Source organism: Sus scrofa, chromosome 9 (genome assembly GCF_000003025.6).
Source record: "Sus scrofa isolate TJ Tabasco breed Duroc chromosome 9, Sscrofa11.1, whole genome shotgun sequence".
Lineage (NCBI taxonomy): Eukaryota > Metazoa > Chordata > Mammalia > Artiodactyla > Suidae > Sus > Sus scrofa.
Window position 1 is genome coordinate 21,734,006 of NC_010451.4, and position 26,254 is coordinate 21,760,259.

Genomic DNA, 26,254 nt, shown 5'->3' on the forward strand with positions numbered 1-26,254 from the left:
TCATACTATATCTAATGTCTGGAAAAAACTGGTAAAATGCAAGTATAGTGATAATTTTGGTAAATCTGGGCTCTGCCTGGAGGCTACTATTCAGGAAGCTGAGTTAATACTTACCATTATATGTCATATCCTGATGTAAAGTCAATTGAAAAGTCCTTACACAGCTCAAAAAAATCTACCAGGAAAAAAATATAAGGACAGATTTTCTGGGTCCCTATAGTAATTGAAGACTAAATGATGGGGGATAGCCAGGAGATGGAGTGGGAGGATTGGTAGTAAAGCATTCCAGCATAAAGTAGAAATGGGGTGTGCATGTGTCTGTGTGTAATGGAATATTACTTGGCCATGAAAAGTGAAATAATGGCATTTATAGCAACATGGATTGACCTACAGATTATTCCTCTAAGTTGGGCAGAGACAGACAAATATATGATATCACTTATATGTGGAATCTAAAAAATAATAATACAAATGAACTTATTTGCAAAACAGAAATACACACAGATATAAAAAACAAACTTGTGGTTACCAAAGGGGAAAGGGGAAGGGAGAGGGCTAAATTAGGACTTTAGGATTAACAGATGCCCATTGTTATATACAAAAAGATAAACAAGGAACTACTGTATAGCACAAGGAATTATATTCAATATCTTATAATAAACTATAGTAGAAAAGAATCTGAAAAAGAATATATATTTTTATATGCTGTATATGTATATGCTCTGTGTACCTGAAACTAATACACTGCAAATCAACTATACTTCAACCTAAAAAAAAAAAAAAAAGATTCAATTCTAAATAAACCACTTGCAAAGACTAATTTTAGTCACATGCAATTCTTTGATTCTACACAAATCTCTGTGACTAGGACAGCAAATGAATTTGGCTCACATATCACTCTAATAATTTCATTAGCTACCTGGAACATATACTGAGAAAGTCACTGAAGAAATGTTGAGCTCAGCCAGAGAGATAATCAGTTACCAAAATCTATCATGGGTACAAAAGGAAGAAGTAGGTATTCATTGGCTATACATTTTCCATTTCTTTGCCAAAGTGGATCATATCTATTTCATCTCTATCCTCAGAATCTTTCTGAGAGACTGACATATAGTATATGTTCAATAAATATTTCAGAATGAATTAAGTAAAAATTAACACTTTTTTTTTTTTTTTTTTACCTTGGTTTCGAACAGGAGTAACAAAATTGGTACCACGAACATTCCTCCAGTCCCAGGATGCTGGCAAATGCAAACTCTTTTCCTGTATTTCAGCAGTTATTGGTGCAGGTTTGGGCCTAGGGTGGAAACAGACATCTGACATCAAAATATATTCCTTCCTTTGAGGATGACTTCCTAACTTCTAATTCCATGATTTCAACCAGCTGGCTGGCTAGGATATTGACTCAGATCCAAAGAGCACTTGTCCATCAGTGTTTCCATGTATCTGCTACACAGTAACGTGTCTGTTATACAATGTGTTGATTATAAAACTAAGTTGTATAAATTATCCATTTCTTTTTCAGGATGTAGTAATTTTGCCCTGTGAAACCATACTGGTTTTGTATATTGCTCTTGCTAATTTTAGTAGGTTTAAATAGCTACATCCTCTTACTCTTGGCAGATTTCGAACAAAAAAGTAGATGCAGTAAATTGAAGATGGCCTACAGAGGATTTAAAGAAAAGAGAAGAATTACTGATGTTTGACCCAGGAAATGGTGACGATGGTGGTTGTAAAAGACATGAAGAAGGCAGAGAAATAAAAGATCTAAGTAGAAACAGGCAGACTAGCTCTATAAACAACAAACAAAAGACACAAAGATGGCCACCAATGGCTTTACCGCGTACTACTTGTGTGACATTTGTCAAAGAACTTAGTATCACAAAACTATGATCACCTCCTATTAAGATGGGTATAATCCGGGAGTTCCTGGCTTGGCTCAGCAGGTTAAAAACCTGTCTGTATCCATGAGGATGCAGGTTCAATCCTTGGCCTCATTCAGTGGATTAAAGGTTCTAGCACTGCCACGAGCTGTGATGTAAGTCCCAGACGCGGATTGGATCTGGTGTTGCTGTGGCTGTGGTGTAGGCAGGCAGCTGTATCTCTGATTCCACCCCTAGCCTGAGAACTTCCATATGCTGCAGGTGAGGCAGTAAAAAGAAAGGGTATAATAATAACTGCCTCAAAAGACTGTTATGACACTTCGATGTAATAGTGAATAACAAGTGCTTAAAAACAGTGCCTTGTCTCGGATAAGTCCTTAATAAATTATTAGGCTATTAGGATGATTACCATCAGCATCATCACCCATGTCATTAAAACTAAATATACATTTAAATGACTAGCTGGCACAAAACAGATGATTTAGATGTTTTTTTTTATTGTTGTTTTTTTGGCTGCACTCACAGCATGTGGAAGTTCCCAGGCCAGTGATCAAACCTGACCACAACAGTGACAATGCCAGATACTTTAACTGCTAAGCCACCAGGGAACTCCCACTGGATGACTTAAATGTTAATTTCCTTCTTCCTAACATCTCATAAGGCAGATTGTTTGCCCATCATTGCATACACAGATGAAATAAAAGCAATGTGACAACTGAAGCTCAGTGGTGTGAAAATGAAGAGAGTGAAAGAGGAATTGGGGAGATGGAGAAGTGAGAATTACAAACATCTTAGGCCCACTATACATTATTGGTTTCTAATCATTTAGGTCCAGTTTCTTTTAAGAATCTGGAGGAAGCTCTGGACTCAAGAGATGTGCATAAACAATTCATTTTTCTATAATTTAAGTAGTTTCACAGTTTATAAACTTCAAGTTGAGAGTCTGTTATGCCACTGGATTCGTTCAACAGAACTAATTTATATACTAAATGCTACTGAAAACCAGGCAGCTAGACCCAATGTCTGACTCGGCATTTCCCACTTCACCTAAATCTGTCTCCTTATCTTAAACCTTCTATGGAGACTTATAGCCTTAAAAGCAGGCCTTAATAAAACTATCCCCTCTCTAAAACCAAGGTAGTCGGGTGGAGGGAGAAAAGCACAAAAGAGTTCTTCAGAAACGTGGCACATGACCATGGCAAAGTAATAGCGTCTGGGGGCTCAAATCTTTCAGATAGGAGCGCCCGTCTCTCTAAGTTCAAATGCTGACATCACCTCCTCTGAGTGCTCCTTTGGATTATTACTGAACAGGTGTCAACTTCCTGCCTCACACAGACACAGGATGGCTCTTTTGCTTTACTGAATCTGAGAAGGGATACCATATGCTCCCTTTCCCAATTCTGACTAACCAGAGCATCTCATGGATTAGTCATTCCTTAGAATACACTTTGAGAAACACTGTACAAGATTCTTTTGAGACAGGGGTAGAATTATGAGAGAATGCTATCAGTTGGACAGGAAAAAACTCCATACAGTCTCACAGCTGAAAAATGCCATACCATTGGGATTACTAGTCTGCAGATAAAAAGTTAGCAATGCATTTTAGTTAATCATTAATTCATCGATGGTCTGTTTAAACAATAAAATTGGGGCTAAGGACTCTACTGATACTAAGGAAATAATCATGTATTCTCTGAATATTAGAAAATGCATCAATGTACTAAGAGAAAATAACCTATCTATATTCAATTTATGGAGTCCCATTAGCTTCTGATTGGCTTTCCTACCCTTCAGTTCCATCAGATTCTCCTGCAGCAAGATACAGTATCACAGGAATATGCTTGGCCATTGAACAAATGTTAAGGTACAACATACTCTGCTAAATCCAGCTTATAGTTTTGAGGGAACAAAAGAAATCTATCAAATTTCTGACTATATAAATTCAAAGAACAATATAATTTTTCAAAAGAAATACAACATAGGGTATGTAAACTAAACATAGGAAATGCTCCTCTGGCTGAGGGTAATAGAAGTATATTGATAAATATGGAGCATTTTTGGCTGGACCTTAAAATGAAATGATTTTGTGATTTTTACAGGTGGCAAATTTAACAGTTTTTATGGCCAAGTTCAGGGGTATTTGAGGCAAAGGGAGTGTCATGAATTGAGGTAAATGAAAGTTTTCAGTAATTTTTTGGTCACATTGTTTAAAAGCAGGTCAAGGTAGTAAATATAGTTGAGGTCAAATTTAGATGGCTTTGATTACCAGGCTAAATTTATTTATTTGATAATAGGTAGATACCAAACCACAGCTGGGTATAGGAAGATGAAACTGGCAGCATTTCATATAATGGCTAAAAATGGGGTCTGGGAGGGGAAGAGACCAAAGAAACAAAAGGCAAGAAGCTGATCTGTGATACAGGCTAGAGATGACAAAGCCCTAAGCCAAAGTGTAGGAAATGGAAAGAGAGTAAAGGAAGTGGCAGATGCTATGAAAGCAAAACCCATAAGTAGGACTTGGAAAACATCAGAGTATGTTATAAGGAGAAGAGGGAGACAGAGAAAAGATAACCTAAAAAGTTTAAGTTGGGATGACCAATAAAATGATAAGCAACCCAGGGAAAGCTGGCTGGAAGGGAAGATACTATCAACGCAGATGTCTTTATTAGTGATAAGAGATGCGCTTTCTTACCGTGGGAGTCTCTGGTTGTAGCCACCACCTCTCTGAGTCATCTCTTTCAGGGTAAGAGTCTCATATTCCATGTACGCAGTGGCAGTCCAAGACTTCTGAATGCCATTGATAGCTTTCACAAAGTCATGGTTGTATTTGTAGAGCCTATTAGAATACCTGCCAACAAAAGTAAGATAACTTAAGATATACTCTTTACTGATTTAAAATAGGCACTTATACTCTGGGCCTGAGTGAGAAGTGGTAAAATCTTTCAGGAAGGTAACTGGATATATCTCTCTCTCTATCAATAGCCTGGAATTGGAATGTATCCTATGGAAGTAAAAGTCCAAGTGAACTAAGATGTGTGTGTAGGGATGTTCAGTGAAGCACAATCTAGTGATAGATTATGAACATAAATAAATGTTCTATGATAAGGGATTGATTGAATAAATAATGGCACTTCATTTACTGTGTATTCAGTAAAAAGGTCTGGAAGAGGAGTTCCTATTGTGGCTCAGCAGGTTACAAAACCCAGCTAGTATCCATGAGGATGAAAGTTTGATCTCTGGCCTCACTGAGTGGGTTAAGACCCCGTGTTGCCAGGAGCTGTGATGGAGGTCACAGACAGGCGCAGATCCCTCATTGCTATGGCTGTGGTGTCGGCCAACAGCTGTAGCTCCAATTTGAGCCCTAGCCTGGGAACTTCCAAATGTCACAGGTGTGGCCATAAAAAGCAAAAAAAAAAAAAAAAAAGGGTCTGTACAATTATTTAGTGATATGGAAGAATATTCACACTGTATTAAACAACAAAGCAGAATATCAAAGGAGTTTATACAGAATTAACCAATTTGTGTGAAAGTGTACATATATACTTATACCACAAGTACATACAACCGAGGTGATCCTTGGGTGGTGACAGAGGGTCATCACCTTTCCTCTACCTCCTATAATTTCTGCAATAAACCTTGTAAACTTTAAAAAAAATTTTTTTAAAGGGAAGACAGCAGAACTGCATACAGTGTATATATAGCATGGCAAGCATCCTAACCACATGATGCAAAAAAAAAAAAAATTGTTCCATATGGATATTTGCTATATATCCTTGTTACTCAAATTTGGTTCTTCAGCTATTATCTACAGCACCACCTGGAAGCTTGCTAGAAATGCAGATTCGTTTTCAAGCCAGGACACCTGAATCAGAATCTACGTTTTTAACAAGATCCCCAGATGATTCACAATAACATTAAAATCTGCGAAGTACTGGCTTACCTGATGCCAAATGCTTGGGTATAGATGAAACAAATCTAACACATACACAGCATGTTTACAAAGCAAGTAAACTGAGGAAGATGATTACTCATCTACCTTAACTATGTATCGTACCTATATGCCAGGTGCTAGGAATTATAGAATTCATCATGCTACTAAAAAGGATTCTGTGACTTACGTGTCACTCAATATCCGGGACTTATATTAACATTCAGTTGTGCAAAGCAAGATCTACCTAACCTGAGTAATATTAAGGGCATACTGTGAATTTTCTTCCTCTTTTAATTTAGAGGTTAACAGAGCATTTTAATATTTGTCAAAAAATGTAGAAGCCCTGAAAATAATAACAAAAATGTGCAACCACATTGAAAATGTTTTAATGTTTTTATCAAAGGTCTTTCCTACTTGTTGCAAAGTCTGAAATCAGTGAGGTGCCTTTATTAAATAGATTATAAAGCTGCCTCTATTCTACTTGTGACAGAACTAACACACAACAAAAACAAATTATAGTTGTCGTTTCTTAAAGACACAGGAGTAAATTTTAAGTTGTAAATATATATATTGAAACCAGATCAGTAAGAGCTAAAAGAGACCCTGACGTAATACAGTCCTAAATACTTATTTTACAAGTGAGACAACAAAGATTCTGAGCACTCTAGTTTATTAGCTTCTTCACTAAATGAGGCAATGTCTGAAATAGCGGAAAAGTAAAGCACACACGATATATCCTAAATAGTAGGGTGAAACATGAACAGCTTCACAGGAAATGTGTTACTCTAGCATCAACTCAAGCAAAGGCAATTTAAAAGCTAAATTCAAAATGGAGCAGATGAATTGGTCCTCTTTGAACTCATGTTCTCTCCATTTCTCTGATGCAGTGATTCACTGCCAGTGTGGCCTAGCTTTGGATGATTCGTTCATGTGCTCTTTCAGTGGATTTCACAACCAAACAAAACAAAATATGCTATTTATCTTTTCCTTCCAAACTAATCAAATCTGAAATCTCTTGTGTGGTTCACAGTTACTTAAAATGGATATAACTCAACAAAAAACATTAACTGCACGTTCTAAGTGGAATGGTGTCCTTCTGAAATTCATACGTTCAAGTCTTAAACTCTGGGACATCAGAATGTGACTATTCAGAGGTAGAGCCTTTAAAGAGGACATTAAGGTTAAAGAAGGTCATATGGGTGGGCCCTAATCCAATGTGACTGCAGTGCTGATAAGAAATGGAGATTAGGACACAGACAAAGGGATGACCATGTAGGGTCAACAGTGAGAAGACAGCCACTGCAAGGTCTCAAGGACAGAGGCCTCAAAAGAAACCAAACTTGTTAACCCCCTCATCTTTGGATTTCTAGCCTCTAGAACATTTTTTTGCTTAAACCACTCAATCTGTAGTACATTATTATGGCAGCCCTGGCAAAGTAATACACTACATAAATACAAATAACTTCAGTTATTTATTACCTTGTTTAAAATTTATGTTCAATTGGCATCGCCTATATTTGTTGCAACATAGACATATATATCTAAAAGTATTATGCAACATATTACATAGCAACAATAAAATGATTTTTCAGAAGTTCCCTTGTGCAGCAGGTTAAGAATCCAGCGTTGCCACAGGTGCAGCACAAGCCGCAAGTGCAGCACAGGTTCAATCCCTGGCCTGGAACTTCCACCTGCCCCTGGTACGGCCAAAAAAATAAAATAGAATAATTTTTCTGTGTAAACCACTTCTGTGCTGTGGTCCTTTTAAATATTCTTTAAAGCCATCATAGGTCCATTACTTTTGAAGTGCTTTGAAAGAATACTTTTTTCTCACAGTTACATCACTCAGTGTATTTTTCCAGTAATGTGATATATAACATGGCTTATGTTTCTAAGTCAAATAAATTTTACATAATTAAATTTTCCAAGAATTAATGTAGACACATACTTATACATAGTATAAAGAACTAAGTGGAGTTCCCACCGTGGCTCAGTGGTAACAAACCCACTAGTATCCATGAGGACTTGGGTTCGATCCCTGGCCTTGCTCAGTGGGTTAAGGATCTGGCATTGCCATGAGCTGTGGTGTAGGTCACAAAATGTGGCTTGGACCTGGCATTGTTGTGGCTGTGGCGTAGGCCGGCAGCTGCAGCTCCAATTCAACCCCTAGCCCGGGTACTGACATATGCTGCGGGTGCAGCACTAAAAAGACGAAAAAGAAAGAACTAAGTGGATCTTTTATTTATGACAACTCACTTTTTCTGGCGACTCTTAAGGTGTGCTGTGTTCACGTTCACTTTTTCAAAGGTATTTCCCGCCTTCTCTCCAGTGAAGCAAGCCCAGTTCCGGCCCAGCACGTCATGCACCCAGCCAGTCATGGTCTCATTGCAGTAGCTGGTTACCTTTCTGCCCTCTTCTTTATACTGCAATCAAATAAGCAAAGGAAAAGCCTAATGAATCTGCCCCTCTCTCAGGTATGATTCTTTGTCTCCCATTCACAGTAAAAGTGCTCTTTTTCATTTCATTTTAGGGACCAGTCTCTGCCAACCAAAACAAAAACTTTGCCCTGAGAGGTTACAGTTTGAGAATTATTCTAGAAAAAGAGAAATAAACTTCTCTAAGATGAGCATCATTGAGCACCAAGCAAAATTTACACAACAAAACACTTCTAAGCAGGGAAAGAAACTAACATTTTTAGGAGTTCCCGTCGTGCAGTGGAAATGACTGGGAACCATGAGGGTGTGGGTTCGATCCCTGGCCTTGCTCAGTGGGTTAAGGATCCGGCATTGCCATGAGCTGTGGTGAGACATGGCTCGGATCTGGCGTTGCTGTGGCGTAGGCTGGCAACTGTAGCTCTGATTCCACCCCTAGCCTGGGAACCTCCATATGCCGTGGGTTAAGAAAAAAGGAAGAAAAAAAAAACTAACATTTTTAGAGCATCTGCCCCATTCCAGGCATTTTACAAAAGCTACGTCTTTTAATCCTTACAGTAAGCCTATGAGGAAACAGGCACCAATAAACTCCATTTTGCCAGCGAGTCAGTGGAGGTTCAGATCAGAGAGGAAAAGCATCTCCTACCTAACAGAGCTGTTAAGTGACAGAAACAAAATTCCACTCAGTTTGTCAGACTACATACACTTTTCCCCTGAGAAGATTCATTCCAGCAAAATACAAGAACCAAGGATGAAAATTTTCCACAGAATTACATTTTCTTCTGTCAGCCTCCCCATTTATTAGGATATTCTAAATCAAAAAAGGAGCTAAAGTAACCTGATTATTAAATATTCTCTCCACTATTTCACTAGTATGACCTATTGCCTTATTTCATTTAATACTGAAAAATAGCTATATATTGACCCTTAAACACAGGGGCACTGACAGCCTGCAGTCAAAAATCCATGTATAAGTTTACAGTCAGCCCTCCTTATCCCAAGTTCTGCATCCAAGGAATCAACCAACTTCAGCTCATGTAGTACTGTAGTACATATTTATTGAAAAAAACCTGCATATAAGTGGACCAGCACAGTTCAAACCTGTGTTGTTCAAGGGTCGACTGTATAAAGTGATAGATCCAGGATCTGAATTCAGATGCTTTGGTTCCAAAGCCTAAACCCCCTCATGTAATAACATGTTCTCATGGAGGAAAGATGCATAATCTAGAATGACAGAGGAGAGCATGGGAGGAAAGAAAGGGAAAAAAATGGATGCTAAGTTCTCTAGGAAGGAACTAGGGCACAGACAATTTCAGGCTTTGACTTAATTTAATGGAACAGAAGTACAAAAACAGTCAAAGGCAACAGGAATAAATCAGCACAGCAGGCAGCTGTGTTTCAGTGCTTTTCTTTACAATAGCACACAGTAGGTTGGTTTTGGCCCACAGGATGTTGTTTGTGGATTCTTAATCTACTGTGGTGGATACTACTTTACCTGTGCACAGGGGGGTGGCAGACGTCTCTTTAAGAGCAAAGTAGTAAATATTTTAAAGCTTGCAGGCTATAAGGCCTCTGCCATAACCCCTCAGTTCTGCCATTGCAGTGTGAAAGGTGCACTGGGTATATATACATAATGAACAAACCACATTGTGTTCCAATAAAACTTTATTTACAAAAACAGGCCTGTAGTTTGCAAGCCCTAAATTTAAAGGAATGGGTGGGCTAAACTGAACTTAAAGGCAAAACTACCTTACTGCATCTCTCTAAATTCAAATCATATTTAGGCAAAGAGTTAAAAACGTGTGGCCTTAAAAGACCTAGGTCTGCCTCCTGGGATTCACTGCCCACTAAGCTCCACATAAGTTACTGTGGACCATGCATATGTACTTTTGCTTCCATCTTGGTGGCTTGTGATACTGTGAAGCCTGTCTCCCTACTCAGGGTAAGAATACCTTCACTAGCACCAGTCTGGCTCACCCCTCCTCATATTTATCATTTAAAATGTTATATAAATATGAGATATAGCAAAGAGGTGAGCAAACTAAGTCTAGGGAAGACTGCTTGCTTTTATACGTATAAATACAGTTTCCCTGGAACACAGCCAGGCCTCCGTGTTTACAGCATCTTATCTCTGGCTGCTTTGGTGCTATGGCAGCAAGACTGAGGAGCTGCCACAGAGCCTAAAACATTTACTATCTGGCCCTGTAAGAAAGTTTACGGATCCCTCTCAAGAGAACAATAAGAAAAGAAAACCCATGATCTATTAAGAGGAAACAATTAGAAGACAGTAAGTAGTTAAGTGGAATGCAAGTAGTAAAATTTTTGTGAAATACGGTTTTTATGAAAATGAAAAGTGAAGTGGGTCTTCGGGTAGGATTTTCTTGCTTATTTACAAAATGGAGGTAGTTATATAAGTTTTGTGAAATTCATGACTTAAAAAAATATTATTTCCTAAGAATGAAACTCAAAGCCTACAAAGTCCTAGAGGAGGACATTTATGAGGAATGGCCAGATGTTACTAGAGGCTGCTAACTTTGATCTGTCAGGGGTTATGACTACACTTCCTGAAAAAAAATCATTACTTATATAACCTATTTTGTTTTTTGCTAAGCCCTTTCATTTATTTATCAAATACTACTGGTACTGTAACATTTCCCAGGCATCACACACTAGATGCTGGCATACACACACATACGTATTGATGTAGCCCCAGACCTTAAGACATTGGGACTGCAACGAAATAAATGAACATGTAAATAATGTGGTTATTTATCTGAACCAAAATCCTGTGGTTTAGCAGTTAACCATGCTTGGAAAAGCCTGAGAAATTTCCCCATCGAAGCAGAAATTTAGATCACAGATGAAATGACTGTCCCAACATAGCAAAAGAGTTAGGGGCATTCAGGTTAGAAGAAACAGGCCCCATGTGTGGTTTCGTTCGCCTAGCTGGCACAACTAGTCAGTTATAGGCATGATCACTAACACCAAATAACTTCCCCTGTGAGGGAAAGGATGACTTGTTATTTTGATTGGAGGGGGAAAAAAAATCACCAGAGATGAGCAATTGTGCTGCAGACCCTTACCATTCATATTTGTTCAACGACTCTGTACCCTTCATCTTCAATATTATAGAACTATAGGACCATAGTAACATTTACCTGTCACATCATACTTTATAAACATTTTACAGATTACTTATGAATCTTAGAGGTGCAAGATAACATAAAGATAATACAGTCTCAGGGGCAAAAAAAAAAAGATCTAAAGGAACTGGTGGGACCAGAATTTATAAAGATTCCAGAACTAAGCGTTCTTCTCAATACCATGCACCATTTCCTCATAGCCTTTGATTTCTCTCAAAGTGCTAGAGAAGTACACATATAGGTCAGTTACCGAAAGCACTGGCTAGGTGGAGATGCCTAGAAACCATGCAGGGAAGGCTTGAGCAGTCTACAAAGGTTTTCATCTATGTGTGAGCCTCACAATGATTCCTTGGGATAAGAGGCATTTTTTTCCTCATGGAAAGTGACTTTGCAAAGTTAAATGGAGAAGAGAGAATTAAAATATGAGTTCAAAGTTTATAAAAATCATTGCTTTACTCATTTTCTGAAAAACAGAACAAAAACTGGAAACTCTCATGAGTCAGATCCAAATTGTTGCCCAAGACCCTTTTAAGGGCCACGTGAATTCTCCAGCAGCCCTCATGGTCATTTCCCACTGTTCAGGTACCTATGTTATCTTGGCTAGTTCGGTCTTTTTACCTTTTTGCTTTGGGTTTTTGATATAGGGCAGAGGTAAAGGACATGCTCTACAGGCCTGACAACCTAGATTGGATTCAGTCTCTCTCTTACTGGCTGTGTGATCCTGAACAAGTAACCTATTGTCTCTGTATTTTCTGTATCTTTTTTTTTTTTTTTTTTTTTGGTCTTTCTTTTCTAGGGCCGCTCCCTGGCATATGGAGGTTCCCAGGCTAGGGGTTGAATCAGAGCTGTAGCCACCGGCCTACGCCAGAGCCACAGCAACACCAGGATCCGAGCCGCGTCTGCAACCTACACCCCAGCTCACAGCAATGCTGGATCCTTAACCCACTGAGCAAGGCCAGAGATCAAACCCACAACCTCATGGTTCCTAGTCTGATTCGTTAACCACTGAGCCACGACAGGAACTCCTTAAATTTTTTTATATTATTCTGTAGTTTTCCCAATCTAAAACAATTTGGTTTTTTAGAGCCTGAAATTACCTTTTGAAAGGTAGGAGAGGGCTTTGATACACTGTGCAGGATTCCTACAACTTAGTAGAAAAGAGGTATTTACATTCCCGCCTCCCACCCAGAAGCTCAGGACCATAATTCCGAGAGGACCACACACTGTGCCCCTGTTACTTCCTTGATTTGAATGTTCTTAAAGTATCTGTCATTTCCCCTGTATTGTAAGATAAATCTTATTTGATCTCTAACATTATTACCAATTAAGTTGAAATTTTGGCCACACTATCCAGCTTGAAATGTAGCCACTTTTTCCTAAGGGTTTTCATTTATTTATATAAACATCAGTCTCTGAATACTGCCTTGCACAGATGGGATAATTTAAGTTTCTGTTACTTTATGACAACCTTTATTGCAACAAGTAGATAATTGCATAACATCTGAAAAACTCCACACCCTAGCACTTAAGTTTAGAAAACTGCTAGGATTCAGTAACTATCTAGTTGCTTCTTCAAAACTACCATTGCCAAACATTCTCAAAACCGCCCTCTTCAATTTCTCATTCACTTTATCAGTTATCCCAATTCTATCCAATTACCTAGTAATAATAACCAATTGAAAAAAAAAAAAAGGTTGGATAGTTCATAACTTTATTTATCCTAGATCTCTTACTCAACTGCTTTTTGATACTGGGGGTAGGGGTGGGAATCATATCATTTGTTCCACTGTTTTCTTGATTATATTTAGGAAATATTTGAATACTTCCTTTAGTAATGAACTGGCTATGAAAAAAATGCAGTTTAGTAAAAAGGACTTTACCCTCTAAATCCCTGTTCTGCCACTTAACATTTATGTAACCATAAGCTAGTCACAACTAAGGAGCCTCCTGAGAATAGGAATAATATCCACTTCACTGGATTCTTATCAAGGATAAAAGACAACACTGAAGTTTGAAGAGTTTGAAAAGTTTTAAAACACTAAACAAATAACAGTATAAACACTACCATCTGTTACAGTGGGAGATACAGAGTTGTTTAAGACTTTATTTATGCCATCAAAAAAATTTTATACTCCAAAAAAAAAAGGAGTTCCCTTCATGGTTCAGTGGTTAACGAACTAGACTAGCATCCATGAGGATTCAGGTTTGATCTCAGTGGGTTAAGGATCTGGCATTGCTGTGAGCTGTGGTATAGGTTGAAGACGTGGCTTAGATCCTGCATTGCTGTGGCTGTGGCCGGCAGCTGTAGCTCTGATTCGACCCCTAGCCTGGGAACTTCCATATACCACAAGTGCAGCCCTAAAAAGCAAAAAAAAAAAAAAAAAGTTTTTGAAAAGAGATATTTTGAAATAGTTCCAGCACTGCAGTATTCACTATTTAATCTTTTTTAATAGAGCAAATGTCTGTTTTAAAATTTGTCCATTTAAATTGTCATCATTTAACATTAAACACCAAACAGTAATTCTTCTGAACTCTACTAACATGTCAAAACTAAACTTCTTTACTTAAAAGATTTTAATCAGAAAATTGTTTCCAAATGTTGAAACTTGGTGGTAATGATACTTATCCGTAACAGAAATCTTTACATTTCTCCTGGCAACAAAATCATGATAATGAAACATACTTTTATATTACTTTCAAAGAAATCATCATGAAATAGATTTTGGCAGGACACATTTTTTGTGACAATAAATAAATCAAATATTAATCATTTAATATTTCATATGTTTTAAAACATATGTACACACACTGTGGAATACATAACAAAAAATTCGGACCGCTAGGTCTAAGCCATCAAGATCATTCACCATGTCAGAAAAGAACATGGTTCATAAAGTTCAGTGGTTTAAAGACACATAACACATGAACAGAGATTACATTTGAGTAATACTGAAGAACAGAATGTTTATTCAACTTTTTGCCCTTTGTTTAGTGTATGTAAGTGCAGATTAACTATTTCCACCTGCTGTTAGGTCTGGAGTGTGAAGACGGCCACTAGATGACAACAAAGAACAAGGCACATTTTACTCAAGTGATATTTTGCCAGTCCACCTAAGAGTGTCACGTCTTTCCTCAGAAACAAACTTCCCTCTGTCAGTTTCAAGGGTTAGCTCTAGTTTTCTTCCTACTAACTAGATTTAACCATTTATTTAAAAAGTTGAATTTCAGTGAATTGTGAAATTGCCAGGGAAATTGTTGCAATGGTTGCAACAGAGTATCTTCCAGCATTTTATAAAAGGAATTGGCAGTTGGATTTACATGTGAAAATGGAGGGTGCCCATTTATTCTGGTGCCCAAAAGATATTCAGTTTAAACCAAAATCTATGTTCCAATACTAGCTAAGAAAATAGCAATGTGACACCCATGGGGGTGGCCAAAATCCCTTGACTCATCCCTCACTTACTTGCTCATAAACTCTTGAAGTGTGAGGTCTGAAGAATTTTTAGAGTTCATCTACTCTAATCTTTAGCTGATGCTTTATAGGGTTGGGGTATAACTTACAGTATTCTAGGCTAGCTGGAGTCCTTGGTTATCCAGGCTTTGGGGAACCACTGCAATCATCACTATTTTCCCTGACAGTTAATTTAGTTTTCAGTAATTCTGAACGTTAGCACTTTACTATTTTTAATTCCGTGCCTTCTATTGCTTCTGTAGTCTCACACAAAAATTAAAAATAAGCAGAATAAAACTTTAAAAGTCTCATCAGTTTTCTACAAAGTCACTCAACAAATGTGCCCTAAGGGTCCACCATAGCCCCTAAGAACACAAAGGCAACAATTCTTTCAGAAATACAACAATAAAATAACACAACAATGATGTATTATCCAGTTTTCACTTTCGTACAAATATTTATTGAAGGCCTGTTATTTATCACATATTGTGCTATACATAGAGAATAAAATGGTCAGTAATTGATCAATGCCCTCATGGAGTTTAAAAGACAGACAATTACAACAGAGAATGCTCAACAGTCATCTGCTATGGGGCCTTCTGACACATATACCTACAATTTTGTACCCAAGTCTTCTCTTCCATAATCAGTACAAACATTTACATGCAAATTTACTCAAAGAAACAAGAGAAAAAACCACCACCACCAACAGTTTAGTAGGTATGGTTTTTAAATGCCATGTTAAATATATTTTCATACACATTGGTTGTTTTTTCAGTATTTACATCCAGACAGTCATTTTGAAAACACACAACTCTGAAAGAACTCTGGAGGCATGTAACCTGGTATTTTTTTTTTTTAGGACAGACAACCTAAAATATAAACATAGCACCATTTCTGATTTGTGCCTCTAGAGCCCTACAGAATCAATTCTTTGTAAGTTGGTATTACTTCTGAAAGTAATGTCTTTCAAAAGACAGAAGAAATATGGATAATTTTCCAAACTAAAGTCCCAAGATAAAGATCTGCATGCAATAGGTGAAGATATGTAGGGAGAAACACAGATTTTCAGTTTGGAAGAAGAAAATATGCTATCAAATAGTTCAATTTACAGCAGAGTTAGTACTACCAGGGCAGAGATACCTGCAAAGTACAATTGGAACCAAAATAATGGCATTCCTCCCACCAATGGAGAGCCAGGGAGTTTCACAGAGGTGGCCTTGAGGTCCTGAGTGATAATTATCAGGATGTAAACCAACTATAATGGAAAAAATAAAAATCATTAAAAGGAAAAAAGAATTATCAGGATGGAAGAAAATACCCAAGTAGTAGTCAGATGTACTGTTACTTAATCTTTTATAAGATATAACCTTCCCAGAACAGATCAGTGCCTCTCAAATGACATAGAAAACTATACAAACCAATTAATGATGAGAGCCTACTATGCAGAGGAAGATTCCTCCATTCACAGAGGAATTCAAGGGATGCAGGGGAAAAGTCCTACCAGGTGATATGGATTAGGCGTAGCCCCACATTTTTGGTTTATGAAGGCTGGTATTAAACAATTCTAAACAACTAAGGTGGAAACTAGTCCATTGTTTAGCAGGAAAAAGCTAAAAGATAGCAATCAGTTTGAACAATAGTGTAATTAAGAGAAGTCCATTTGGCAAGGGTACTTCATTTGAAGTTTCCAAAACTCTCCTTCCAATTTGGCAACCTACGAAGGGAAGGAGAAAGTAAATTTTTGTCTTGAATAAAGGGACTCTGGCTTAGGAAAGAAAGTAAGTGGCCTCATTTGGTAAGGAAACATAAGCTTCAAGTCAATTCTCCTAAAATTTCAATAGAAGCCAATGCAGTGCATTGAAGGAACATTTGTGATGCCTACAGACTGGGAGGCACCAGAAATTCTACCCAAATTTGACTTCAGGTATCAATACTTCGTGAAACAGGCTTGATAAATAGCCCACATCATTTTACAGCTAGAAGCTGTGTGAGTGTAAGCACTGAATGAGAATAATTTTCCCTATCTGTAAAATGAAGCTAGTAGTATCTACTTTATAGGATTTTTGAAAGATGAGAGTATGTCAAGTTCTTGGCACAAGGCTGCCACCTAATCAAAAAACAAGCAAAAAAAAAAAGTATAATAATCATACCATCTTTCTAGATAGGGATACTGCAGGCCTATTGTCTGCAAAAAAACAACTTTCAGCAGTTTGGCTCAGTTGAGAAAGCCCTCTCCCCTAAATGTGTCCTCTCTGGGGCCACCTTCCCACCCATAATGTATCTACATCTCAAAATATTCTGAAGCCTGATTTTCTTACAATAGATGTTGGAGTTCTTCAAGGTAATTACAGAAGGACTCGGGAAGATCATTTAGCTGTGAGTAAAATTTGCACTGTGAACAGAACAAAACAAATAATTTACGTCTTAAGCAGTAAAGATTTGGAAAAAAATCATTTCAACAGAAGAGTAATCAAAAGCGAGGGGGGGGGGGAGAGAAAAATACGTTGGGTATGATTGCGTTTATTCAAAGGCTGTATGGTGAAGCCACCTAAGACTTCCAGATTTTTTTTTCCTCTTTCCTGTGTAGTCTTTGGTTGTTCACATTCCAAAATGGTGGTTGCTGCTTTCCAAGGAATGTTCAGGAGGGCAGCTGCCTTGGAGGTAGGTTACCAGGACTCCTCTGCATGTTACATGCACATAAAGGCTCCAGAAGGGACTGTAGCTGCTAGAGGCCTCTGCTAGCTGTTAGAGGTAGGCAGGTCCACGGCTGCATGCTGCTCTCCCTCTGAGCCCCAAGGTCTGTTTTTGGCTGTGGTTTTAAAGAGCCCCTCAACAGATGCTCTATTTAATAACTAAAAGACAATAAAAACTAGAGTTACAAGCCAACAAGGATCACACTGTTTCTTAAAAATGTTTACTCATATTAATTTAAATAAAAAAATACCAGTAATTAGTATTTAAGATGCTGGTATTTTTTTTTTAATGCTGTTTAAGACATTCACAGAAAGCTGCCAATCTCAAAAGCTGAATGCTTAAGCAACACATGCATGCAGCCAACATGCTCGAGAAGCACATGCAGATGCATTTTAAATTAAATGCTACCTAATAAACCTAGTAAAGTTTTCTAAATGTACTTAAATGTCTAGGTTGCTAATCTGGCAACCCAGACATAGCAACATGTATACCTTTCCAATTCTAAATGTAAGCTTAATGCTACTTTAACATGTATTTCCAGGTACAAGGCTATTTATCCCATTTTCAAAGCAAATACTAAAGCCTAGCTTTTCTACTGGTACAGGTGTCTTCTTAATTAGGAGGAAGAATGAGTTTTAAGGCAAAAATCTTGTAAACTGCATTCTGAGATTATTTTTTGTGAGGGGAAAAATGGTAAACTTATTTTGGAAATCTTTCCTATTGAATCTTCCTCCTCAGCTACCACCATACAGGATACTAAAGATTCTGAGAAAATTCTTAAAGGATGTTATTTTAATGCAATCTATTTAACTTATTCAACTGTAAGAAATAAATACAGAAAAACAGCTTATTAGTTTCAACTTTAATTTTCACTTTGATCTGTTATTAGTGGCTGCCTAGAACAACCTTTTAAGCTTAACAAGATGAAGTGACAGAACTTATGAGCAATTCCTTCCTGGCAGATGTGTGGCCACTGCTGGTCCACTAAACACTTTGAAAAAGCTGATACAGGATAAGGCTGTGGTCTTTCAACACTCGTCCCCAGTTCCCTTTTTCATATCTCACTTCCTTACTTAAGAGCTAAGTAAAAGAAGAAGGGAAAGGAGAAAAATTGTTATGTAAAATGCAAGGGAGGATAAGTCCCTATCAACTTCACTCTCTAATCACCCATTTTTCCATCAAAATTTTAGACACCTAAATTTATGGATCCAGTGAGAACAGTGATTTAAACATCTGTTCTGAAAATGTGAGGAGAATATAATGAATGAAAAAGATCCTTTTCTCCCTAGTCATTATCTGTTCTGAGAAGGGACCAGTTTAAAAAAAGATAGATGAGGAATTCCTGTCATAGCTCAGTGGAAACGAATCTGACTAGTATCCATGGGGACGCAGGTTCGATCCCTGGCCTGGCTCAGTGGGTTAGGGATTCAGCGTTGCTATGAGCTGTGGTGTAGGTCGCAGATGCGGCTCAATCTGGCGTGGTTGTGGCAGAGGCTAGCAGCTTACAGCTCTGAGTCGACCCCTATCCTCAGAACCTCCATAAGCCACAGGTGTGGCCCTAAAAATGAAATAAAATAAAATAAAAAATAAGAAAAAAAGATGGGTGTTGTCTCATAGGGATTAGTGACAGGTATGTCAGTTTCTCTGGAAGAGCCACCTTCCCTAATGAAGACAGAACTAAAACACTGTGGCCTCACATTGGTGCCTCTTGGGTCTTTACCAGCAACCTTGGGCAGTATTGCTATTTCAAGGATGTGAACTTAACTTGGAGCCAGCTTTTGGTTTAATGTGCACTTATGTTAAGAGCATTGTGCTTGAGAAAACTAATTAGATGTGTGCCAACAGAACATACTAAAGTGAAATAGTGCAGGCAGGTAAGAAGGAGCGAATAAGCAGGTTCAAGCAAGAAATCTCTATGAAAACCATAATCTCCCTGAATCCATCTTCCTCTCCCTGATGAATAAACAAGTTGACTTGCATAAACAACCAGGGAGGAAGGAAGCTTGCTTTTAATAAGAACGTTTAAAATATTTCAATGGAGCTCACCCAGTTTGTTCCTCAGATGTGGCATATCATATATCCCAACAGTTCCCAGTTGCATGAAAAACTGACTGATAAAATCAGTGACATCCTATGAAGGGTTTACAATGGAAAACTGAGTCATTATGTTGAGATAAAGCATCAAAAGAAAACAAATAGCTAGGCATGAAATAAGTGCTAAACTTCTGGGGTTTTTTTTAAATACATTTAAAAGTAGACATCAAGTTATTTTTTAAAAAGACAAACTCATCTTTCTGTGTTGACTCTATAGTAAAACAAGTAAATCTATCCCAATAGCAAATATTCCAAAAGTTGAATTATTATAACTTAAAAATGAATCCAGAAGGCACAGTGGAAAAATGTCACAAGACTCCAAAGAAGGATTTGGGAAGTGCTTTTGGGAGTCTTGTGCCACTGTAGAAACACATATTGACATTTCTTTTTTTTCTTTTTCCCTCTTTTTTTTTGGCCACAATTGTGGCATGTGGAAGTACCTGGGCCGGGGATGGAACCCATGCCACAGCAGTGACAATGCCAGATCCTTTACCTGCTGAGCCACCAGGGAACTCCATGATTGACATTTCTGGCTGTTCCAACAAGCTTGAAATTTACTAGCACACAAAATGGGCAAATAAATCCCCTGTTACGGATTTTCCAACATTCTGTTTTTTGGTTTTTGTTTTTTTTTTTTTTTTGAGTACCAACTTGCTTTAGAAATATTCATGGTAGTGCTTTTAAGCTTATAGTTGTAGTAAAGTTGGTGGGTCCCAAACAAAAACTTAATTAGAAATCAGTGAAGTTCCGAGTTCCCGTTGTGACTCAGCAGGCTGAAGACCCAGTGCGGTCTCTGTGAGGATGTGGGTTCTATCCCTAGCCTCACTCGGTGAGTTAAGGATCCAATGTTGCCGTGGCTGTGGTTGTTGCTCTGATTCAGCCCCGAGCCTGGGAACTTCCATATGCTACAGGTGCGGCCATAAAAAGAAAAAGGAAAGAAATCAAAAACTTTACTGTTTGCTTGAGTATCACCAAATAAAATTTCCATCCATAATGATTCTAGTTTCCCTTCTATGCATCTTCAGCCCTTGAGTAGCTTAGTCTTCAAAATAAAATCTGAGTTCATTCTCCCTTTTACAGCCTCAGAGAAAGTAAAATGAGAAAATAGTAAAAGTTAGAAAGCCTCTTCAACTCAAGGGCATTCTTCGGAGCCATGTTTGTTTTCATTCCACTCCTTACCTCGGCAGTCTGATAGAGGATAGTGTAGAAGAGCTTTATACATGCTTGTGATAAAAAATGAACAAAGTGCATAAAAGCATAAGGAAGAAAACATTATCACTTAGCTACCTATCAAAAAGTCAGCCATAGTTAAACGTCCTTTATATTGTTTTGCTACATTGTGTGTTTTATATAAGAGATGGGCTGTTTTTCATCTACGGGTACTTTTAAAGGGTACACATTTGTTGGAGCATGCTAATTATAACCAAATGGTAATGCTATTAAAATTTGATCGTCTTAAAAATGACCTGCAGATAGTACTGTCTTTTTATTTTGGCCAGCACATTATTTTAGAGGAAAATTGAATTTGAATGTCTCTAGGAAAATTTCCATTTTGCCACAGGTCGAATTACGCTTCATTGTTTTACATAAAGTTGTTTCAAATGCTCAGGTTATCTGCCTGCATGAACCTTAAATTCATTTGCGTTTCTAAACCCCATGAAGTGTTCTTATCACAATGTCTGCAGGAAGTTGAGTAGAAAAAAAGTGTCTTTTAAAAATATAAACCTAGTGCTTCCTGCCTAACTCAAAACTATACAAAAATTTTCACTGTCAAGATTTCCTTCCAAGCTTTTATTTAGCTTGAAGTCACATGTAAAAAAGAAAAAAAAAAAAAAAGATCCCCCACTCCCGATTTCTTAGGCAGTTAAAACCAAGGAAAAAAAGGTTTAGGAACCTCAAATCATGAAAACTTCTGCTTATGTTCCAAGTGAGGCCTGAATAAGGATAACATAATAAAGCAAATTCCTAGCAAGAGAATAGGATCACTATAGCTTCACAACTGGAATGCAGGGAGAATGATGTGGAAGCTGTTTGCTCTGTAGAGCTACAGGCTAACCTGGGGAACAAGGTGGAGCGAGCCGAATGGAATACCCTGCATGTATTACCTACTCAGCAAACTCTAGCAGGAACACTCTAAGAAAAAAAAATCTCCTGAAAGCATATCAGAAGAGGGCAAAAGGAAACAAGGACTCAGAGGTGGTATGGGTCAATGGAGAGATCTGGAAATCCAACTGATTTGTAGGATAATCGTGGAGGGTATAAATGGCAAAAATTTGTCAGATACTTCTGCAACAGCAATAAATAGGTTGAGTGGGTTATGTTGTAGTTTACATAAGACACTCGAGTAGTAAATACTGGGTAAGTTCTGATAATTTTCTTTCATTTTAAAAATAAATTTTAAAGTAAAAGATACTTTCTAAAACTTACAGGAAAAAATCCCGTATGCTTTGTTTATGAAATAGATGCGCTATCTAGATGCGGTTTCTTGAGTTACACAGCCAGCATGATTTGCATGATTTGCCCAGCACCACTATAGGAAATACTCAGGTGCCTAACAGTAAAACCCAGCAAGCTTTTTAAGTTAAGTGTCACACAGTGTCTATCCTATTATGTAAAATCAGCTCCACTTTATCATTTTTCTTAAATTTGTTAAATGCTGCTGCTCCTCATTACATATTCAGTTGGATTTGCTAAGAGAAGATGGCATTTTATTACTCTGCAAAACATGTTTATCTTGAATTACTTATGTTAAGGGAAACAAATGAAATCTAGTATCTTGTGTCTGTTCTACTCTGCTTATTGAAATAATGATCCTTATCACAAGGCCTACCTACTGACAAGAGTGGCTGATTTTTCAGCAGGAAAAAACATGGTCCTGATAATGGTTCTGGTCAAATCAACCCTTTTTTTTCTCTTTTTAGGGCTGCACCCAAGGCATATATAAGTTCTCAGGCTAGGAGTCGAATTGGAGCTGCAGCCATTGGCCTACACCACAGCCACAGAAACCCCAGATCTAAATCACATCTGCGACCTACATTGTAGCTTGCAGCAATGCTGGATCCTTAACCCACTGAGCAAGGCCAGGGATCAAACCTGCATCCTTGTGGATACCAGTCAGGTTCTTAACCAGCAGAGCCACAAAGGGAACTTACCGGATTGACACTTTAAAATATATACTGCTATCAGTAGCAGAAGTACACTCTTCCTATTTTTATTCCTAATGAGGGAACGCCATCCAGAAACATAGGATCAGGTAGGGTACTCCCCTACAACAGTATATATATGGACTCTTCCCATTTATGGCTGAGTACACTGATAACTTTATTTGGCTTGAAAAAGTGGTTTTCTATTGACCTGCAACTAATGTTCTGAAGTAATGGGGGAAAAAAAAATTGCTTACTCTGTGAATTAAAGAGAAATAGGGGTTGACCCTTGAACAACACAGGGTTTGGGGCACTGACCCTCCAAGTAGTTGAAAACCAACTTATAGCTGGCCCTCCACAGACAGGGTTCCACATCTGAGGAATCAACCAACCTCAGATCTTGTGGTAATGAGATATTTACTATTGAAAAATATCTCTGTAAAAGTGGATCCATGCAATTCAAACCTGTGTTGTTCAAGGGTCAACTGTACAAAGAAGTGTTCCAATTCCTTCTTTATCCACCAGCCATTTCCTCGGTCTTCACCATCTCCAGGCTCCTATTCAAGCTGCAAACAGACAAACTGACAGGGAAAATACTAACAGAGGGGTAACTGCTCTTCCTTATTTCTCATTATTTCTCAGGTAGTTAACCATGACGTTAGAAGTTTTCCCCACTATTTTTCCAATTTCTACAAAAGTGAGGAATGAAAAGTTTTCTAAGCCAAATGGATAAAACTATTTACTCATCTATTTATATACGGCACCCTATCTTGTACTTAAATAATGTATTCCATCTATTCTTCAACTTAATTCTACTTCATTTTCATTTTTAAACAAATATTGCTTAAGTACCTATCTTGTATCAACAAAAGGAGAAGGAGGGAAAAGGAGGGGCAAGAGGAAGAGGGGGAGGAGGGAGGGTACACAGTAAGGACTGTCTTGAATATCTCTTTCCTTGTACATCAGTTCCATGGGCAATTGCTCCCAACCTGAAGGCAAAGAACCTTTGAAGGGCGTAGGAGAGTATCTACAAGAGGTCTGCAAAGGCCTAGGCTCGTCAATATGCAGACCAAGAATTATACTCAGATGGACTCTCATCTACAGCATAGATACTACAGTTTTGAAAATTCATACAGATACTGCTATGATTTTAAAAACACATAATATTGGAGTTCTCCCTATGGCACGGTGGGTTAAGAATCCAGCTGCAGCAGCTTGGATTGCTTTGGAGGTGCAATTCAATTCCTGACCCAGCACAGTGGGTTAAAGGGATCCCTTGTTGCAGCAGAGTTCTCAGCTGCAGCTCACATTTAATCCCTCGCCTGGCCTGGAAACTTCCATGTGCCACAGGTGCGGCCATAAAAACAAACAAAAAACCCATAGTATCTATGAGTAACATTAAAAAATATTTAATAATTGGTCAAGCGTAGGCTTCAACCAATAAAACAGACAGCTGGCCCTCAACAGCCAGCATAGAAAGACTGGTTCCTACAAGCTGAATATCAAACAGCCAGTCCAGGTGAGAGGAGATAACTTTTTCTATCTCTTTTTTCTTTTTTCCTGTTAAAAAATGGGTCCTCATAGGAAAAAGTATTTGCTGTTTTTATTCTAAGAAATTTAGTTGGTTCAGATGTTAATAACATATCATAGTTAGTGATTAAGTCCCAACCCCTGTGAGGAATCAGGATAAATTTAGAAGTTAGTGTTTTGCTGGTGCTTTGTCTTCCACCATCTTTAATGGACTCATTCTCTCACTTTCCCACGAATCCCTGTAATTGGCTAACTCTTACCAGATGTTTTAGGCTATAGACCCTATCCTTTGAAAAAGCCTGTCTTTATTTATTCATACTCTGTAATAAGAAACAGCTATTCTCAGGCTTATGGATCCAATTTAGTTTAACAATTTACTCTAACAGGAAACATTCCAACTTCAGAAGGCTTTCAGGGATGGATTGCAATCTGTGCTCAACTATGTTAACCTAGAGTGTGACTATAATTAGAAGCAATGAGTAAGGCTCTAAGAATGGACAATAGTTTTTCCCTAGTGAAAGAGCAAACAAGCTGGCCTGGCTGGGCTACCTTTTACTTTAACCCAAGGAGTAACTCCAGTGCTATCTCAATGCCTTAGTTTAGTCAACTAAGTTATTCACATTAATATATTTAGTGTAGTATAATTATATATATTTTATATTTATCATATATTTTATAAGTATTTTAGTGTGTTATATATTTAGTATATTACTTCAATGAGTCATTTACATCAATTTCTCAGAGCTAACAAGAGGACAGTACAATAACCCTAAGATAAAGAAATTTATAAAATCTCTATCTTTCCTACAGATTCAGTACAAACCAAGTGACTAAATCAATGTTTAGAAATCAATGTGTAGTAATAAAGAAAATAAATTAAGAATCTACTCATACTTATCAAAATAACCAACACAGATCAGATGTGTTTTTTTAAAGCTATCAAAGTCATAATTTCAAATAAAGTGGCAAAATTACACCATCTAATTTCTCTTGGAAAAAGTGGTATGTATCAATTCTGGCTATCATCTTAATCTAAAGCTAAAATACCAAGTGTCTCTTTATTAGAAAAGTTTTCAGGTATCAGATCATTAAAAATATGAATGCATATCCCAACAGAACTAACCTTAAAAAAGGCAAACCACTTGTAGTCATTCAGCACAATCTCAAAACCTTGATTGTAAATGATGGTGAAACGTCCAGAATTGCCAAAGTCATCATATGCTGTATCCAACTTCTTAAGGTGCACCACTACTTTTTTTTCTGGTGGTCCTAAAGAAAAGAAAATGCACAACAAAGGAAAATTATTTGAACTTCAACAGGAGGGGAAAAAAAAAATCCCCTCTCTAATTTCTAATCTTTTTAAGCTGCTTTCCTTTCCTGCTACCTCTGATTTGGGTAGATCTGGCTTGTGAAGCTATGATTCCCCATTTTATGGCCTTCCTCTGGATAATCCCAGAGGAATCTAAGGCAAGACTGAAATGAAGGCTCGAAAGATATATGAAGGAGCCCAGCAGCAGAGAGAACAGTACAGTCATTACCAGAGCAAACAAACACTTTAGAAATTTTTCCACTGACGAAAAGGAGAAAGGGGGGATGTTGAAAATGACAGGCAGAAATGGGGAGAAGACAAAATGGTAGTCAAAAAGGGGAACTGTAAAAATATAAAAAGACCTATCAGATCAGAAGAATAAAGGGAATGATCTCTTTAGAGAAGAAATGGGGTATCTTTCTTTTAAATGGCTCTACAGTTTAGAACCTCAGAATGTGAATGCTTCTAAAGAACTCAGCAAACTTGTGGTTTCTAGCCTGTAGAACTAACTTCTACTGACAGGAACTAAACTTTTAGCCTTCAGAAAGTGGGGACTCATATTTTCCACATTTCGGAATTAATACTCTGAAAGAGGAGATTCTGTGACAGAAATGTGCAAATCCCTTGTCTTCTGCTTTGGA

General features: G+C 37.7%; 1 protein-coding gene across 2 annotated transcripts in view; it reads right to left on the bottom strand.

Moving 5' to 3' along the window:
- The window catches only part of CTSC (cathepsin C), a 35,169-nt gene that overhangs the window by 7,378 nt on the left and 1,537 nt on the right, over positions 1–26,254 (bottom strand). Inside the window, exons 2-5 of one of the 2 annotated variants that reach the window (XM_003129741.3) lie at positions 25,428–25,573; positions 8,071–8,237; positions 4,576–4,731; positions 1,182–1,297 (exon numbers count right to left, since the gene is read on the bottom strand). In XM_003129741.3, coding sequence (XP_003129789.1) covers positions 1,182–1,297; positions 4,576–4,731; positions 8,071–8,237; positions 25,428–25,573 — 585 coding nt within the window. Of the gene's footprint in view, positions 1–1,181; positions 1,298–4,575; positions 4,732–8,070; positions 8,238–15,267; positions 17,696–19,583; positions 19,669–25,427; positions 25,574–26,254 lie in introns of those variants that run through there. The other variant, XM_013979241.2, reaches the window with a different exon arrangement.